General features: G+C 41.4%; 1 protein-coding gene across 5 annotated transcripts in view; it reads right to left on the reverse strand.

Moving 5' to 3' along the window:
- Dym (dymeclin) overlaps positions 1–20330 on the reverse strand; it is a 312012-nt gene that overhangs the window by 174751 nt on the left and 116931 nt on the right. For 4 of the 5 annotated variants that reach the window (XM_057789035.1, XM_057789034.1, XM_057789032.1 and 1 more), the window contains one exon: positions 8110–8274. The exons of the other annotated variant lie outside the window; for it this stretch is intronic. In XM_057789035.1, coding sequence (XP_057645018.1) covers positions 8110–8274 — 165 coding nt within the window. The remainder of the gene's footprint in view (positions 1–8109; positions 8275–20330) is intronic. 5 annotated transcript variants of the gene reach the window in all.

Genomic DNA, 20330 nt, shown 5'->3' on the forward strand with positions numbered 1-20330 from the left:
GGTAGGTGAAGCATTACCTGCTGCTTTACATCACTGTCTATTTAAGCTCGGGAAGTCAAATAAACGTGAAGGGCTGGCATCATGACATGCCAAGGCATGGCAAGTGGGTGGAATTACTTTTCTTCCATATATGGGAAACCCTGTATGTTTAACTCTGAGACATTCAGTAACCAAGAATATTTCTCTAATAAGCGGTTGTGCAAGTCTGCATGTCTGAATGTGCACATGAAAAATTCCCTACAAATGGCAGCCGCAGGGGAAGAACATCCAGCATGGGGAATTTACATTGGTCTATATAGTCTATATTGCATAAGAAAGTGTTCAGGAACTCAGGCCACACCTACACACTCACAGAACACACCAACCATGGCTACAGTGTCTCCTTACCCAAGAAGACCTTCACGGGAGGAGCACATGGTGGTTAAAGATAGATTACTACTTTTTAAAAGCAAACGGAAAGTTCATAGCTTTCCTTCTTAATTTTGTTCCCTCAGGTCATAATACTCAGGACATTCTTTCCACAGTATAAAGATACACATCATTAATAAGTATCATCTGCTATATTTTAACAATTAACTTAAATCCAATTTTTCCCTTTTGTTAATCAACTTGTATAGTACATCTGGGAGTCTTTCGTTGGTGTTTTGTTTTGTTTTTTAAGATCACCAGGATGAACTATTCTAACATGCTGAGTGGAGTTGAAATACTGGTGCTCATTAAATCATCTTGTACGGAAGGTATTTTTTTAAACATTTCTAATCAGGCACAGCATAAGCTTAGCTTTTCTATTAGGTAATTTTGACTTAAACACCAAGAGTCTGATGAGACGGTGTAGTGGACAGAGCACAGAGACCTGAGTTTGAATCCCCAGCAAGCACATTCTAAAAAAAATCACACTGAAAGCTGAGAAAAGAGTCAGGCATGGCTGAGCCCACCTGTAACTCCAGCACTGGAAGCAGACACCTCCCTGGCTAGCCAGACTAGCTAACACACGAGCTTCACGTTCAGTGAGTGATCCAGTCTAAAGAAGAGGGGAACAACAGAGGACATCCAGTGTCTTCCTCAGATCTCTGCATGTGTGCGCACGTGCATGTGTGTGTATATGCAATCACACACACAAATTAACACAAAAGTTCTAATATACACATTGATATATTTTATTACTGTACTGACTAGTTTAGTGTCAACTCAACACATGCTAGAGACATCTGAGAGGAGGGAGCATCCTGAGAAATGCCTCCATAAGATGTGGCATGTTCATAATCAGTGATCAATCAGGAGAGGGTGGTGCCAACCCTGGGTTGGTGGTCCTGGGCTCTATAAGAAGGGGGGCTGAGCAAGCCATGGGGAGCAAGCCAGTAGGCAGCATCCTCCATGGCCTCTGCATCAGCTCCTACCTGCAGGATCCCGCCCTGCAGTGATGAGCAGTGCCGTGGAAGCGGAAGACAAATAATTTTTTTCCCCAAGTTGCTTTGGACATAGTGTTTTGTTATAGCAAGAGAAACCCTAACAAGACACTTAGCCACATAACTGAAATTCCATTTTGCCATGTGGTTATAGTCACTTGCCTCCATAATTCACTTATGTCAAAGTAAAATGATCTTTTTTTTTTTTGGTGGTTAGAGGTATAAAGCTTGTTAGGGCAATCCTGTTTGGAAACTGTTAGTGCTGTGTTGAAATTTTATGAGACAAATTTAAGTTAAGATAATGCTACTTCTCTCTATATATTCTTTCCCTTACTAGAGCTACAGAGTACATGTTTTTTTGGAAGGCATCTTTCAAGGTATGTTGCCATCACCTCTGTGGTCATGGCTTACCAGATATTTAATAAGTGGAAAATTTGTAAAGCCTTTTACTGAGAAAAAGGTCTGCAACTTACATAACATATTCCAGAAGAACTAAAGACCACACAGTTTTACTTTAATCCTTTAAAACCCCCCACCCCGTGTGTGTGTGAACTCTAACTAGATCTCCCATCATCTCCTGACCCTTAGTGGTTCCGTTATGATGTCACCGTGATGTGATAGGACAGCTACCTTTTCATAACTACACAAGATAATCTTTGAGGAACTGGTGATTAGGAAGCCAAACAAGTTTACAAATGTTAATTTCAGTAACCTAAAATCATTCATTCTCAGCAAATATAAAACATTTATTGAGTAGCCAACTATTGTATTAGGTGTTTGGGATCAGTTACTAAAAACACATCCACGGGTCTGGGTTAGCAATACAGTGGTAGAACACTTGCCTAGCATATACAAGACCCCAAGTTCAACCCCCTTCACCTAAGACAGACAGACAGACAGAGACACACACACAGATACACACACACACACACACTTCTTGCCCCTGAGAGACTAGGGCTGCAGCTCAGTATGCAGAACATTTGCCTAGCATTGGAAAAGCCCTGGAATCAGTCCTGCATAAACCAGCTCCAGCACTCATGAGGCGGAGGCAGACAAATCAGAAATTCGGGTTCATCGTTGGCTACATAGTGTGTATGAGGTTAGCCTGAGATACACGCGACACTATCTCAAACAGCACAAAACAACAGTCTTTTGGGAGTAGAGGAGAGAACACCTTAAGAGCAAACATGAAGGAATTCTAACATTTAGAACAAAAAGCCTTAAAAACAAATGTCAAGAGTGGACTACAGGCTAGGAATATGCTTTCAGAGAAGGCAAGAGAAGAGGATGGGCCAGAGCTGTGGATCTGGCAGTGGTGCCCAGTGCAGATGCAGTTGAGTGTCTCAGGATCTGCTTTCTGCCCTCCCGGCACTCTAGAGGAGAAAGAAAACTCAAGCAGACTACACACTAAGTTAGAATGACTCCTAAATCAACTGCTGAATTGTCTTTTCTTCCCAGCTTTTCTAACCTGGATTCACTTGTCCTATGTTGATTTATATCACACAGAGTACAACGCAGCAAATCTCTAGGACTGAACACCACATCTTAGAGCACAGAGGAAGCCTGATGACAAGATCAAGTACCGAGTATTGTAATTCAAAAGGAAACCATAATGGTTTAAGTGGGATAATACATTTCATTTCATGCCACAAAAGAGGCACGGAATCAATAAAGCATACAGCCACAACAGAATTATTAAGACAATATCAGATGCATGAAAAATTATTACTATGGCTTCAAATATTTATGCTACAGATTTTGTGAGTGGCACACCAGGGCAAGACTGGTCCAGCGATTTTACAGAGCTCTTTGGAGAAAACTCATGTCACAAACTCCTACATTTCGGATGAAGTTGTAGTCTTCTGAAAGCAAAAAATGGCCCAGATGTGACTTTTTAAACTATGTATAATAAAGACACCAAATGGGCAAACAAAACAAAACCAACTCTTTTAAATTTGAGAGTGCTATACTTTAATAATGTTGTGCTTAGTTAGAATTATAAATCAATTCAGACTTTTTTAAAAAAATAAATGTATACACATTCTAAACTCAGCCATAGGATGAATAATTCAGCTGGCACCATTCTGATACAGTTCCCCACATCACTTTTTTTTTTAATTGACTTTAATTGTTAAAGTCTCTCTGCTATAATCAGTCTCAGTGTTGGCATATTGCTGGAACTCAGAATCTTTGTTCTGAAAGTCTTAAATGCACGACAATCCCTAGAAGGAATGAACTTTGACAAAAACCACCAAGTAGAACTCAACTGCTTACAAATAAAAAAATACCCAAAGTAAAAGAAAACAGAGACATATATATGAAATGCCATGCCCGATCACTGAAGGCTGCTAGATGTCTGGTCCCAGATGCAATACTAAGGCATCCCTGGCAGGGCACAGAGGCCCTCACCTGCAAATCTTAGTACTTGCGGGCGGGGGGAGGGGGGGGAGGCTGAGGCAGGCAGGAGGACTGAAGCTGATCTGGCTTCACAGTGAGTCAGAGGAGACTCTGTCTCTTGAAAAACAACAAAAATACTGAGCAATCTGTCCCAACAAAAGAGCCTATTTCTCCACCCAGAACACATCATGTACTCTCCTGTATGTAGCCTCTGAAACCTGTGCCTCTGGGGACATTTTGGATCCTGCCAGAAGGGTCCCCTGCTGCCTGTCACCATTTCCCACTGAAGAAATAGCACAAGTCAGGCGTTTTGCCAGTGATCTGTGTCTGGAAGGAAGTGCTGTTGCCGCCTAGTGCAGGACTACGAAGCAGCAGTGGCCGAGTGAGCATCTGCTACTTTGCCTCCCGATGGTCTGGCGGTGAGGATGACCGCAGCCCCGTAACTGCTTCTTCTTTCTACCCACAGCACATAGCCACTCTGCTGAAGGCCATTTTCAGCTTGTCCATGTAGGCTGTTTACTCCTGTGATAAACTTTTGGTCAAATTGATATGATATACCTTAAAAACAGCAACAGTGTCTCCTTTTATCTCCTGCTGTGTGGACTGCAGACTTTACAGTGAACTACCCCAGGCTCTTTGGATGAGGCTGAGACTCTGGGAGTGTGGAGGATTCTTGGTCTGAAGCATTTATGGGCATAGCTACCACCTCTGCTCAGGTTCTTCCATGAGAAGGAAGTTGCTAATGTCTTGTCTGTTATGGGGGTGGGCTCTGTTTTCCAGCTATATACATAAGCTTCATTAAAAAAAAACCTGTATTTATATACAATAATTTTCTGTCTTATGGACAGAAGGTCCATAATTTTTGGTAGATTCTAGAAAGTTCAATGATCCCCAGAACACCATGACCAGTGTACACAGACAAGCACTAACTACCCAAAAGCAGAATTCAAGTACCCAACATACTTAACATGCTTAATGGGATCTTAATACTGAAAAGCAGATGTGACAGAAGAAATTATTTTTAACATTCCTGGGTTTTTTTCTCGACATCCTAGCATCAAGCACCAAAAAACTTAACAGTAGCAAAAAGTAGTGTCCTTGCAACAAAGCGTCTCAACATACAAAGCCTTTCATTTTTCATTGCTTCTACTTCAACTGAAACAATGCTAAACAACTATATATTTGACACACACATACATGCACACATATATACATACATACATATATATATATGTATACACACATGTGTACACACACACTCTAAATATCCTGGAGCCAATTAAAAAGAAAGGAAAACAGGTATTCAGAGATTTCTCATAAAATTTGCCACTCCAGGGGCTGGAGAGATGGCTCAGTGGTTAAGAGCATTGCCTGCTCTTCCAGAGGTCCTGAGTTCAATTCCCAGCAACCACATGGTGGCTCACAACCATCTGTAATGAGGTCTTGTGCCCTCTTCCTGACTGTAGGCATCCACAGACTGAATATTGTATACATAATAAATAAATAAATATTTAAAAAAAATTTGCCACTCCATCAGAAAACTGAACTTTGTACAGCTACTAGCAATGAATTCAAACCCTCAATTACTAAAAATCCTAAAGCTGGTTTCAACACAAATGAAATCTAAGATTGGGAGCTTGAGAAGTGCTCCAAAGACTCCTGGGGTGGAGTGGAGGAGCGTCCAGGTGTGTGAGGCACAGGGATTTGTGAACTATGCCCTCCCCTAAAAGAGGCTGTCACCCCACATTAAATAAAGACAAATGAAAGTCCCCAAAACTAGAGTCAGACTTATTGAGGAAGATATGTTCTCATGGAAGGGATCTGAGAACTTTATATAAACCAAAGCATTCTTATTTTCATAAACTGTACTGTGAGGAGAAATTATGATTACATAAATAAAGACCAAAATAATAAAATACACGGGAAATACTGAATCAATCCTGGACACCAACTTCTACAATGAGTTCTGTCAGATACAGACTGCCTAGGAAGATAAGAAGACTGAACAAAATCCCCTCTTGTAAGAAATGATTAAAGTATCCCAGGTCTACTTAAGGGGAAACTGAGTCATGACACGTGGTTTCCAAGCCTCCAAGGTGTATGAACCATGCTTCTTGTCAGACATTTGTGTGCTTCTCTCAAGCACAGAGTGGGAACCAGCAAGAAGCAGTGGGAGGCAGGCTTAGAGTCTTTGTAAATCCCAGCAGCAGAACCCTCCCTCCTCCTGAGGAGGAGCCCAGGAGCTCCCTGAGTTCTACAGAAGTACTGTGACATCTGTCCGAAAGGAACTGCAGTCAATGACTGAGCTTTCTATCAGTCCTTATGGCAGCAGCTTCTGTTCGACTAAGTCAGCTACCTCCTTCTGATGACACGCGCTGACAATGCTCTCCAGGAACTGAATCACACGGTAAGCACTCTGCGAGTGTCTGTGACTGCTCTATTTAGACTTGGTCTGCCCTCTGTAAAACGCTCTGTTGAAGAACCTCTCTACTACTGGGACTAAACCACACTTGACCATGTGTCATAGCTGATTAGTCACCTGCAAATTAGCACAGCATAACAGGTGGCCAGAGTCTTCTCTCACTAAGCACTACCCTAGATTGCAGGGGTGGGGTTGAGCATGGAATACTCCTTTACCCTATGTGAATATGTCACTGTGACTGGTTTATAAAGAAGCTGACTGGACAATAGCTGGGCAGGTAGAGGTTAGGGGGGGCTTGAAGACAAAAAGAAAGCTCCAAGAAGAAGGGGAGGAGTCTCAGAATCGTTAGTGGAGAGAAGAGATGAACTTGCCCTACTGAGAAAAGGTACCAAGCCATGTGGGCAAAGCTTAGATAAGAAATATGGATCGATTTAAAACTTAAAGAGTCAACTAGTAACAAGCCTGGCCGAGCATTTATAATTAATAATAAATCTCAGTGTGGTTATTTGGGGACTGGCAGGCAGGTCAGAAAATCTGCCTACAGCTGAGGCTGCAAGCTGGTGGAGAGAAGAGGCCTAACTCCAGTCCATGTTCCTAGCCATCACACCGTGTTAATACTGGCAAGGCCTGGAAGACACAGAGGCCAGAGCAGCACATCTGGTAAATAGTCCTGGAATAAGACAAGAAGGTGAAAACTGTTGGGGAACAGTCAAACCCTGTTTCAAAACACTGGACAGCTTCCTGGGCCCCACAGCACTTCCTCAAGCACCAACCTCAGACGACCAGGCCTGGCAGTTCATCACAGATACACAGTAAGGCTGCGTGGGTCTTGGGAAGGTTTTGGAGTGGAAACCAAAATACCCTTTAGAGGTGAGCAGAGGAGGGAGTCAGGGCAGGTAAGGTATAGAGGAGGGAGGGGTCAGCAGAGAGAAGGTGCTGAGGAAGTGGAAAGCACAGGCAGGATTCGGTCTAACTTAAGACATGAAGGAGGGACTCAGGCTCAGGCTGAGGCGTCAGTTATTCTTCTATGGTGACCCCCACCCCTTGCCCACCAACTAACTTCTCCCTCTCATCCCCTCCCACATCATCTCCCTGGGGTTTCTTCCTCCGTTTTCTTCTATCTTCTTAGTTGATCCTGTATTTCTCTCCTATCTGCTCCAGCAGCTGTAACCGAATGGCAAATAAGTAATGACATCTATACTTGTCTAAAACTTGGTACAACTTGACTTTTTAATTTCTCTCTTGTAAATGAGTAATAAACATAAAGTTTAAACAAATCATTTCTACCGTTCTACAGAGTCAAGGCTGATCAACCAAACACACCCATAAGAACAGGGTGGAGCCCTGCATAGAGTGCTCAGGTGTGCTTGCCCAGCTCAGACACAAAGCAGACAGAGCACAACAACTGCCAACTAAAGAAAAGATCTAGAAAGGGAGCGGAATACAGAATGCACACAGTGTTTGTGTTGGTCAAAGCCTCTTCCTCGCCCAGGCACATAAAGTTCTCAAGAAGACATTTATAAGAAAATAAATGCAAGCCGGGTGGTGGTGGCGCACGCCTTTAATCCCAGCACTTGGGAGGCAGAGGCAGGTGGATCTCTGTGAGTTCGAGGCCAGCCTGGTCTACAAAGGGAGTTCCAGGACAGGCTCCAAAGCTACAGAGAAACCCTGTCTCGAAAAATAAATAGATAGATAGATAGATAGATAGATAGATAGATAGATAGATAGATAGATAAATGCAAGCCACCACAGGATTGCTTGGTAGTATTTTAGATATAAAATTTCACCTTTATCAATTAGCAGTTACATATCCCATTAAAGCATGCAACTATCAGGGGCACACAACATGCAGCATGCAATAAATGGGCAGCAGAGGTTAATAACCTGGAAGCATAGGATCTGAGAATGTGAGAACAAGTTAAAGACAAGAGTTCCTCTCCATTGTCACTGAGAGTCGAGAAGCAATGCTGAAGCGTGGAACAGTGAGAGTGGGGAAAATATAGTTTGTCCAACACATAGACATATCTCCGCAAGTGGCGGCAGGTATAACTGAAAGACAAAGGCAAAAGGAGAGAAACAGAAGAAAGGTGTTTTCCTTTGAAAAACAAATCATCCTTTATATCCTCAAAGCTTTCTGTGTCTTCACTACATGATGTGGGGGTGGCGAGATGGGGGTACTCTTAAAAGAACACAAACAAGAGAACAAATAACTAGAGTAAAGATGGGCAAAGGTACAAACAGATGGCAAATGAGCACACATGGCATCACCAAAGTGCAAACAGTGAGACATCACTACAGACTTACAGAATAAGCAATATCCACTAGTGACACACATGCTGGTGATGACAGAGGGCAATAGGAACTCTCATTCTGGTTGAAGAAAATCCAAAATGGTGCAGCCAATTCAGAAAACAAGCAGGCAGTTTCTTACAAAACTATTCACCATGTTCCTTGACATTTGCACAAAGGCACTGAAACTTATGTAAATATGAAACAGTGCACATGCATGTTTATAATACCTTTATTCATATTTGCAAAATCTGGGCAGCAGGCAACTACAGAAACTGAGGTCTATCTACATAGTGGAATATTTGGAGCTAGACAGAAATGGGCTCTTGAGAAAAGTCAGAGGAGAACCCAAGTGCATATTACTGAGAAAAAGCTAATCCATAAGTGTATATCCTATGGTCCTAGATGGCCTTCTGGGAAGGGCATACTACAGGGCCAACGTGAAGATCACAGTTGTGAGAGCTGTAGGGAAGGCGATGGGGAAAAGGGAGAGCAGTGGGACTGTTTAGGATAATGCCAACGATCATCAGAAATAATGTTCATCATACATTTGCCCAAATCTACATAATCATTACCCTAATGTACATATACAGGCTTTGGTGTGTGCCAGCATAGGTTCATGAGATGCATCCAATGTTCCACTCTGGCACAGCATGCAGACAGCAGAGAAGATTGAGGAGGAAGGACGTATATGGGAAACCTCTACACTTTTTGTTCAATTTTACTGTGAACCTAAAATTGCTCTTTTAAAAAAAAAAAAAAGCAGAGACAGAAGTCTCAGAATCTAATAGTATACACATACACACACACATACACATGTATCTTATAGTGAACCACGTGAAATCTGTCGTGGTAGAATAAGGTGACAGAAGACATTCTCTCTTCACAGTGATACAAATGCAGCTCTGAGAGGGGCAGCATTACAACATCAAAGACCAAGGGAATAAGAGAGTGGCAATCAGGAGCCTCAGAAGACTGGATCCAGTGTGGCCACAGGCAGATTTAGAACATTGGGTATTTGATCTCTAAAATCCTTGGTTCTATAAACAACACAGAACAAAAACCAAACCAAAATAACAATAAAAAATAAAAACCTCTGAAGTTCTACAATCTTTTGATGCTATATTACAAGAAAATAAAATAATAAGAGGAACACTACAAACTGTTTTTATTGTCAGAACACTTTCACTGGTGGCACATTATAGGTCACTAAAACATAACAAGTTTTGAGGCTGAAGAGATGGCTCAATGGTTAAGAGCACTGACTGCTCTTCCAGAGGTCCTGGTTCAATTCCCAGCACCCACATGGTGGCTCACAACTGTATTTCCAGTTCCAAGGGATCTGATGCCCTCTTCTGACCTCTACAGAGCAGGTACATGCTGCACAGATACACATGCAGACAAAACAAATTTGAAAGAAGAAAATGTGTAGTTGATATGACAACGCAAACAACAAAATAATGAACATATCAAGTAACACACTAGATTAAGTCTTTAAAACCGTGTTAAGGAACTACATCTAGAAGCATATAAAGTCATCAAGAGGAGACTTATCTATAAAGTACGTTGAACACCAAGTAAACTAATAAATTAGTAGGTTTGAAAATTTCTAAATTCTCATAAATGAACAATCCACTTATCCATTAGCCATTAGCCAACCATAAACTAAACAGCTAATACTGTGTACAAGTACTATGTATCAGTCTTCTCCATGTGTAACTGCACTGTATATCAGCCTTCTACATGTGTAACTGTATGTATAACTCTATGTATGTAACTGTGCCATATACCAGTCTTCTTCATGTGTAACTGTGCTGGCTACAAAGAGAGGGACAACACAGATTCCTGCTGCTATACTGTCAGAGGAAGAGATAACAATAAAACTATGAAAAACTGAGTCACAAGACACTAATATGTCCAAGAGAAGACAGTCTAGAAGTCACTAGAAATAGTCAGGGATATTATGGACTCTGAGACTCAAGCATTAAAGAACAAAAACTCAGGAGAATATAGAAATTTGCTTTTGAGCCGGGCGGTGGTGGCGCACGCCTTTAATCCCAGCACTCGGGAGGCAAAGGCAGTGGATCTCTGGGAGTTCGAGGCCAGCCTGGTCTACAAGAGCTAGTTCCAGGCCAGGCTCCAAAGCTACAGAGAAACCCTGTCTCGAAAAACCAAAAAAAAAAAAAAAAGAAATTTGCTTTTGAAGAATATAATATGCTATTGTTTAAAATAAGTGGTAACAGCTGACATTATCACCAAGAATGGGACAAGCAAACATTATGTGTCTCCTGCGGTGATCTCAGTGTGGCCTGAATCTAACCCAGAGGTATCGACAAGTTCAAATGACAGGCACTTGTTCATTTGTCTTAAAGGGTCATAAAGACAACGCAGAGGGGCTGTTTCTGATTAAAAACACTTAAGAGCCTGCTAACTCCAACATGTGACTCTGTTCTTGGATCCTATACTGTGGGGCAAGTAGAACTTAAAATTTTTTTTTAAGATTTATTTATTTATCTATATGAGTGTTTTTGTCTGAATGTATGTGTGCACACCCATGTGTGTGCCTGGGGCCTCAGCAGAGGGCATCAGATCCCTGGAACTGGAGTTGCAGGTTGTTGTGAGCTACCATGTGGGACCATGTGGGCGCTGGAAATCAAGACCAGATCTCTTCAGCACGAGCAACAGGTGCTCTAAAACCTGAGCCATCTTTTCAGCCCCTCTAATATACATATATGTATATATATCTTTTTAATTTTTAGATTTTTAATTTTTTGAAAAAAAATCAGTGGACAAATGAAAAAATCAAATACTAGTACATATATGCAGGAATAGTATTAGAGTTAAAAATTTTTCTTTCTGTTTGTTTATTTATTTATTTGGTTTTTTTCAGGCAGAGTCTCTGCATAGTTCTGGCTGTCCTAAAACTCAATTATGTAGACCAGGCTGCCCCCAAACTCAAAGAAATTTGCCTGCCTCTGCCTCCCAAATACTGGGATTAAAGGTGCGTGCCACCATGTCTAGCAATGTTCAGTTTCTTATTTGAGATGTTGCTACTCCTTAATGGTAAAGATGTACCATGTTCATAGATGCCTTCCAGACATGGCAGGACGAAATGCAGCTGGCCCAAGACCTGCATGGGTTCAACCCAGAGAAACCTGGCTCAGAGAAGGGGAAGTGGACACAAAGTCCCGCCCCTAACCAAAAAACTATTTGCACTTCATACCTGCTGGGGAAGGGAAAGCCAGCCTTCTCCAATGGAGTGCCTCTGAGGATATAAACTGTATCCAGGGTAGGGCCCATGCCCAGGAGCAGTGGGTGAGTACAAAATGGACTCCATGTTTTTTGGGTGGGCTTTTTGTTCCAACAAACACTTCAAAATGAGAGACAGACACAATGATGAAAAAAAGTGGTTAAATTTTAGTACTTGTAGAATCTGGGTAAAATGGGAATGAAAATTATTTGTACAAATTTCGTAAGGTTTTATAAGTCCAATTTCAAGATAAAGTCTTAGAAAATAAAATGAACATTAGATATCAAAATGGAAGTATTTTAATTAAAGAAAGAAAGCAGAACTACCTTCACAAACCAAGTGCCCGTGTGCTACAGATTTTGTGGCTGACATCTACAACCACAGCATACCAGTCTGACCTCCACATTTAAGGGCTGGAAACCAGAAAAAGTACAGCGTGGGAAATAAGCAAATGTGGTCTGGAGTCAGCCCATAAAAAAACAGACACTGTTGCTTAATATTACACTTCCATAAAAAAGAAACTTCCTAGTGCCTTCTACGGAAATGTCCCAGATTATGCAATGTACAGTTCTGACATGTGGCTTGATATTACTCTTCCCAAATGTTCTGTCCTAGAACAACATTCAAGTTTGCAAAGCTTGCCAAAAACCACATGCAGAGAAGTAAGGTTTAAAGAGAACTCTATAGTTATGTCTTCTAGCAATGTATTTTACTGTACTTTGACAATAAAATTGTAACATTTTCATAGCAACTTTTTACTAAGTCTTACTTACTCACATGCTTGCAGAGCTTTCAAAGAAAGATGAGATTATTAAGGCAGGCTAACCTGAGAATGCTCAGAGTATTCTGTCTCCTTTTCCTTTTCGTTCCCCTCTTCTTCAACCTGTGTTATCTCTCTCCCTTCTTTCAAGAAAGTTTAACACATCCACTACACACAGATTATTTTGACAAAGATATTAAGAAAAAAGAAAGTTACACGCCAATATTCTTGATGAGGAGATGCAAACATCCCCGATAAAATACTAACAGTGGAATTTTAACAACATGCTAATGCGATAATCCATCAGGATAAAATCTCTGGAATGTAAGTATGGTGTGATTATATAAATCAATAAGCATTCTATATTACATCAAAGAATTTAAAGACAAAAAGCACAGAGTGGCCTTATTACATGTAAAAAAAAAAAAAGCATCAGAAAATATTCTTTTAAGACTTAAAACAAAAACCAAAACAAAAAACACCCAGTAGTGATGGTGCACGCCTTTAATCCTAGCATTTAGGAGGCAGAGGCGGGTGGATCTCTGAGTTCAAGGCCTGTCTGGTATATAGAGTGAGTTCTGGGACAGCAAGGTCTGGTACACAGAGAAACCCTGTCTCAAAAACAAACAACAAAGATAACAAACAAACAAACAAACAAAAAAGCCTCATCAAATTAGGAAGGAACAGAATGTGCTGCAACACAATAAAAAGAGCCCAATGCTGACAATATACTTCAAGGAAAACAGGAAGTCTAGCAAAAGTAAAGACATCCAATCTCAGCATTTTTATTCAACAGAATATTAGGAGTCCTTGCCAAAACAATTAGGCGAGACAAAAAAAAGACACACTATAGCTTCTGAATATAACATCTGCACATGCTGTGGTTTCTCTTAACGTCTAAAGCTCTCTCACCAGTCACAGGCAGAGTTCCTCTGTGTTCTAGCAGCTGCTTCCATATAACCATTCAGAGACATTATTAATTATGAATGCTCGGCCTGATAGCCCAGGATGGTTACTAGCTTACTTACATTTTAAATTAACCCATATTTCTTATCTACCCTCTGCCATGTGGTGGTACCTTCTTTCAGCACAGCACATTAATCTTGCTTCTATCTGCATCTCTCGAGACCCTAAACTCCGCCCTTCTTTTTCCCAGCATTCTCTCTGCCTGGAAAAAAATCCTGCCTAGCTACCAGCCGATCAGTTTTTTATTAACCATAAGAGCAACACATCTTCACAGTGTACAAAGAGTGTTCCACAGCAACCATATACTGTCATGTCCACAGAAAGAAAGCACTCCATAAAAGACTGTTTCTAGACCTAACTCCCACAGAGACCACATAGAGCCAACATGCAGACAAAGATGGACTAGTAAAATATGAATAATTACTCAGCAAGTAATTAAAACACATATACACACATAAAAATCTAAGAATTCATAAGATGAAACAAACATGGGAAATTCCAAATAAAAATGTATTGGTTACTTTCAGAGATAAGGAACCAATACCTGTTTCTGAAAATTCAATACTGATTATTAAAAAAAAAAATTCACCATCAATGCTAGCTACCCAGCTCAGCAGTGCTGTTGGGAAAATGTCTTCTTTATAGTATTTTACCTTAGAAATTAAGTACTTAGTGTTATCAGTAAAGAATTCACTGGACAGCCTGAAACAACCAATTCAGTCAAAGATCATTAGGTAGATAGGCCATTATATGAAATAATGAAGGTGGAATTTAGAATGAAGGGCTAGACTATCATCATGTGCACCTGCTAATAAACCTCAAGTCCAAGGTAATTAGTATGTACTTACAGTATGAAAAATAAGAACACTTGTTATCTTACTTGTCAAAAACTGAATTTGAATATTGGTCTTCTGGAGTTAATTTTCAGCTCATAGGAGAGATTAGACAGAAGGAATAGAAAGGACATGAGAAGCAAGGACACAGACCTAGAATGGCGTCTGTAAGACAAGCAAGTTGGTAACTTGTTAAGAGATGTGAGTTAAAGGAGGCAAAAGAGGCTCAGGAAATAGCTGAGTCGGCAAAGGGCTTACTTTGCAGGCACCGAGCTTGCCATCTCAGCACTGGAGAGGTAGACACGAGGGTTCATGGGGCTCACTAGCCAGCCAGCCTAATCTAATCAATGAGCCCCAGGTCCCAGTGAAAGACCCTGTCTCACAAGAGGAGGAGGAGAAGACAGAAAACAAGCAAGCAAGGAAGGAAGAAACCGTGCACTAGATAAAGCAACAGCTTCCTTTTGTTAAGGGCTGGAGAGCAAACATTTATTCTTCATCTGTCTATAAATACCCAAGAGAGAAATAATAAAATGCCATGTGAGTACCAAATGAGGATCTTGTTCTGAACTAACCAAAATTAAGACTTTTAGGCAATCAACCATGATGCGGGTGCGAATCTGCTGTCTGGAGGTATTAAGGAACTGTTGCCAATCTTCTCAGGACAAATGAAGTAGATAATCAAATTGGCATTGGTAGGTTAAGTGTTACAAATGAGAACCTTTACCTGCTCACACCGGTAACTTAAGATTTTTCTGTAAAAGTAAAGATTTAGCCAGATTTCAAGGACACATAAAAGCTAAGTAAGAGATGGAATGTGTCCAGAATGAACACAAGGCTGAAGGAAACGCGGCAGGAGCTAACCTTGAGGGAAAAGGGTGGTGGGCAGGGAGAGCTGGGTCTTCAGCCAGGGTGTGGGAGCATCCCAAGTGCATCAATCTGAAGGATTTCAGGATAAGGTCTGCTTTTGAAGTAATCAGCCAAATTGTGGACTGAAGAGGGTTGACAGACCCAGGAAAGTTCATGGGAAGGTAGGGGATCGAAACAATGGATGGCAGAGAAATACTTATTGATTGGGACTTGGTAATGAATTGTACATGGTTGGCAAGAGAAAAGAACTGAGTCCCAGGTTCCTAGATTACAGGAAGGTAGTGTCTTTACCGAGAGGAGCAGGGAAAGATGGTCAAGAAAGACCAGGAAAGGGAAAAGGTTCCCATTTTGAATCTGAGGTGAACCCGAAAAGACTCAAGACATTATCAAGTGTCTGGCTGGCCATGCAGGCCAGAGCTCAGAGGAGTGTGCTCCAAAGTCACTGTTCTGAAGGTGGGAGTGGCTGGTGTCACCCAGGAAAAGGGGGAGAGAAAAGACGGGGTTGGAGTGTGTGCTGGCTAGTTTTATGTTATCTTGATACACGCTAAAGTCATCTGAGAGGAGGGGACCTCAGTTGAGACAATGTCTCCATATGATCTAGCTGTAGGCAAACCTGTAAGGCATTTTCTTAATTAGTGATTGATGGGGGAGGGCCCAGACCACTGTGGGTGGAGCTATCCCTGGGTTTTTAGAGCTAGGTTCTGTAAGAAAGCAGGCTGAGCAAGCCCTAAGGAACAAGCCAGTCAGCAGCTCCCCTCCATGGCCTCTGTATTAGTTCCTACCTCAAGGTTTCTGGACTGCTTGAGTTCCTGTCCTGACTTCCTTCAGTGGTGGACTAAGAGGTGATGTCAGCCAAATAAACCCTCTCCTCCCAGCTTGTTTTCTGGTCAGAGTGTTTCTTCACAGAAATAGCAGCCATAACTGGAGGTGGTGGGGGCAGGAAGGTGGTGTTCCGTCTCTGCTTTACTTATGGCCCCCTCAAGCTGGATGTTTCCAACTGACATGGAAACAGTCCTAAGAAGTTGTGTCTTTAAAATTGAAGTAGATGAAGTGTCCCTGTAAAGGTCCTGAGAATTGACTTCTTTGGATATAAGTATACAGAGGAAGAAAGTAAAAACTTAACAGAACAATTTAAAAACCAGGAAGTGATTCTGTGCTAGACAATAAATTCACTCTCCGCTTGATCCTGAATTTCCCATAATCCAAAAGTATGAGAAACAAATTCTGTTGTTTATAATATGTCCACTCAATGGCATTTTGTCATAGCAACTGAAACTAAGGCAGGGTTCGAGGAGGACTAGGATGACTTCAAATGCATCTCTTCAGGGCTGGATAGACGCTCAGCCGTCCAGAGCACACTGAAGCTCCTCGCGGGATAGCAGTATGATTCCAGGCACTAAGCACACACACATAGTATACAGACATGCATGCACCCAGACACATAAAAATAAAATAAAAAACTTTGAAAATCTGTTTTTAAAATTGATTTATTTACTGCAGCACTAGAGAATAAAAACAACCATAAGCACTCCCACTAAATTATACCCCAGCCCAGTCACTTCTTTCTAGTCAGAGGACGATGAACTACTACAGAATTCTGAGTGGCCAAAGACCACAAGGAGGAAGCAGGCATAAAAACGGAATGTTTTAGAGAAGCAAACAGGGTCTGAGGACATGGTTTAGGTACTGAGTGTGGGCTGTTCCTGCAAAGGTTGCAAGTTCAGTTCCCAGCACCCATGGGTGGCTCAGGATTGCTTGTAACTCTAGCTTCAGGGACTCTGACAGCTCTGTCCTCAGCAGGGACCTGCACCCATGTGTACACACCCACACAAAGCCACCTTACAAATTACAAAGTAAATCCTAAACAAAACCCTATCATCTGTGTTTAAATAAAGTTAAGCACAGTTTCTCCACAGACAGGACTAAGCTATCTCTGTGAGATGTTACAGCGTGGACACGGGTCATATGTCTCCTGAGGTTTCCTGTGCTGAAGGCATGTTCCCAGTGTGGGGTATGGAGTCTTAACAGGTGAGCCTAGTAGGCGGTATGGTGGGACCCTTTCAAGAGATTATGCATGTTTTCCCAGTAGCAAGAGTGAGTGGGGGGGGGGCTATATAACTTCTTGTTTGGGGAAATAACACCTCACTCTCATGTGCACTCCAACCAGGAGGCTTGCTAAATAATCACCAGAGGCTGACCCAGTAAGGTTGTCTGACTGGGGCCTTCAACCTCTATAACTGTCAGCTAAATAAGCTACTTTTTTCTAAAGATTGAGAAGTAGAGAGTGGTAGTTTGAATGTAATTGGCTCCCATAATCTTATAGGGATTGGCATTGTTGGAGTGGGTATGGCCTTGTTGGAGGAAGTGTGTCACTGTGGGGGAAGCTTTGAAGTTTCCTATGCTTGTCTCAGTTGACATCCTGTTGCTTGCAAGATGTATGAATCTCAGCTATTTCTCCAGTACCACACCTGCCTGCCTGTCGCCATGTTCCCACCATGATGATAACGAACTGAACCTCCGAAACTGTAAGCCATCACCCTCAATTAAATGTTTTCCTCATAAGTGCTGAGTGGTCATGGTGTCCCTTCACAGCAACAGAAATCTGAGAGTAAGGTGCGGGGGAGGAAGGAAAGGAGGGAGGGAGGGAGGGAGGGAGGGAGGGAGGGAGGGAGGGAGGGAGGGAGGGAGGGAGGAAAAGATTGTTCTGAGGAGAGGAGAGTTTATCAAACATGACTAAAACAGTATATAAGAAAACGCACCACATGGAAGTCCCTAGTGACTAGCTATCCTTGTTTCTAATAATAATGAAAGTAACATTCATTAACCCATTTATTTGCTCACTTATATGAATTAAATACACATCCGGTTTCTAAGAGATTTCTGCAAACCCAAAAATTTACAAAATAGTTTTGTTGTAATAGCTTTTTACACAGTTTTATATTATTTTATTGCACAGTTTAAAACTCTTATATATCCAAGCAGTAAAACCCAGAAAATCTGGGACAGAAGTCAAGAAACTACACAGAGTGGTAGAAGCACACCCTTGAATCCTGTAGCTCCCTGGCAACATAGGCCATTTTCCTCCAGGTGAACAACCACTAGCATGAACCATTCTGAGACAGTCCAGTAGGAAAGACTGACAGACTGGCCCAAGAACAGGGGAAAGTATGGACGCACCAATCCGGTACCAGCTCGAGGGATGAGGTAACCTCACACCCAGCCTAGAAAGTAAGAGATCCTGAGAATAAGAGCACCCCATCACTGTTAGCCACACGAACATTTCTGTGATATTGTGTATCTCGATTGCAAAGGAAAATCAACCCAAGGCAGCCCCACATTTACAGCATCAAGTTGTTAACTGAAACTTAGACATCACCAATATGATATTAATAAAATTCTGTGCTGGCTACAATTCTCCATTAATTACTTTTATCCTATTTTAAGCCACTTATTTGAGAAGTAAACTTATCAATAAAAAGCTTAAACCAACATTTGTAGAAACTTTAAAAATAGATAAAAAAAATTTAGACAGAAATGTTACCATTTTTGTCAAGTTACTAGCTTACTTACTGATATAAAAACCTGTTACATCAGACACAAACCTGGGAGTAGATAGAGAATTAGCCATGTTATGTCTTCCCCTTGTTTCTAAGAGTTTGAGAATTTCAACTTGTCTTTTAGGTTTCGATCAGTTTCACTTAGAAAACTACACACACACTCACACACACACATACACAAATACACACACACGGGCTGAGAAGGGAGATACTTGCATATGTTCATTTTTCTTTTTTTTTTTTTTTTTTTTTTTTTTTTTTTTTTTTGGTTTTTCGAGACAGGGTTTCTCTGTGGTTTTGGAGCCTGTCCTGGAACTAGCTCTTGTAGACCAGGCTGGTCTCGAACTCATAGAGATCCGCCTGCCTCTGCCTCCCGAGTGCTGGGATTAAAGGCGTGCGCCACCACCGCCCGGCCATATGTTCATTTTTCATACACTACCAAAGCAGATCAGATATTTGAAAATAAATTAAAAAAATTTTTAGTGAGTGTCATATATGCCAGGGGCCTAAAAATACTGACTAAGCAGGGTAAACTTACATATAGTATACCATTGTCCCTAGTTTTAATGGTGCTCCAATCTACATTTACAGATGCAAATAAAAGATCAGTTTATTGCCAGTATTCCTTTATATATGGCATGTGTGAGAAAAAAAAAACTTTTGACTTTGGCCAAAATAACTGTTTAAGAGAAATGTCACAACTCTCCATTACAGACATTTGCTCTGCAAGTGTCCAATATGGCCTTGCAGCATGAGAAGCTGGCTGGGTTCCCAGCAATGCAGTTTGATATATGTCTTGAGGCTGCACTCCAACGTGTTAATAGCACGTTACTGTCTACTCTACTGGAGTCTAATGAGCAAGTCTAAAACTGCACCAATGCAGACACTCCCTGCAGACTCCCTTCACTACCCAGAGAAGATGAAGGAAGCATTATAAAGAGAAAGCACTAAACTCACTTAGGCAGATTCCTTGATTAATTGTTTTACAATTTATCTTTTAAAAATGTGTTTCAATGTCACTCCAATCCTCCTTGCATCAAAAGTATGGTGCCACAGGGCACCTTAGATGGCTCCCAGAGACACCACACTGGATCCAGTCAGGGTGGAGTGGAAGAAGGGAAAACAAGACAACCCACATTACAGAAGTAGTTATCAAACGTCCGACCGACTCTACTCCCCGGAGAACATCAGCACTGACTGTGAGCCGGATTGAAGTGTTCTCTAGCCCACACATATCTGTCCACTGACTGATCTGCGGCAGAAACACTGAATGCAACACAAAGACTGGATTTACAAAGAAAGTGGCACGGAATAGCTATTCAACACATTTTATGATCATCAAAAAACCTGCTCACTTTTAAAGTCATTGTACAAACTCCTTCTTGATAAAAGGATTTATAGCTACTGTAAAATTCTTCCAAAAACTTGTTTTGGTTCTTCACCATATGTTCCACAAGTATTAGTTCAGTGATGGGAGATAATCTGGAGCCGTACAATAAAGCCAGTTCTGCTGAGACTTGTTAAATGTTTATGTCGCACCCTTTCTGAAGGACTGGAAAAAATATATACAAGGTAACATGCTA

The sequence above is a fragment of the Chionomys nivalis genome, chromosome 14, assembly GCF_950005125.1.
Source record: "Chionomys nivalis chromosome 14, mChiNiv1.1, whole genome shotgun sequence".
In the NCBI taxonomy this organism is placed as follows: Eukaryota; Metazoa; Chordata; class Mammalia; order Rodentia; family Cricetidae; genus Chionomys; species Chionomys nivalis.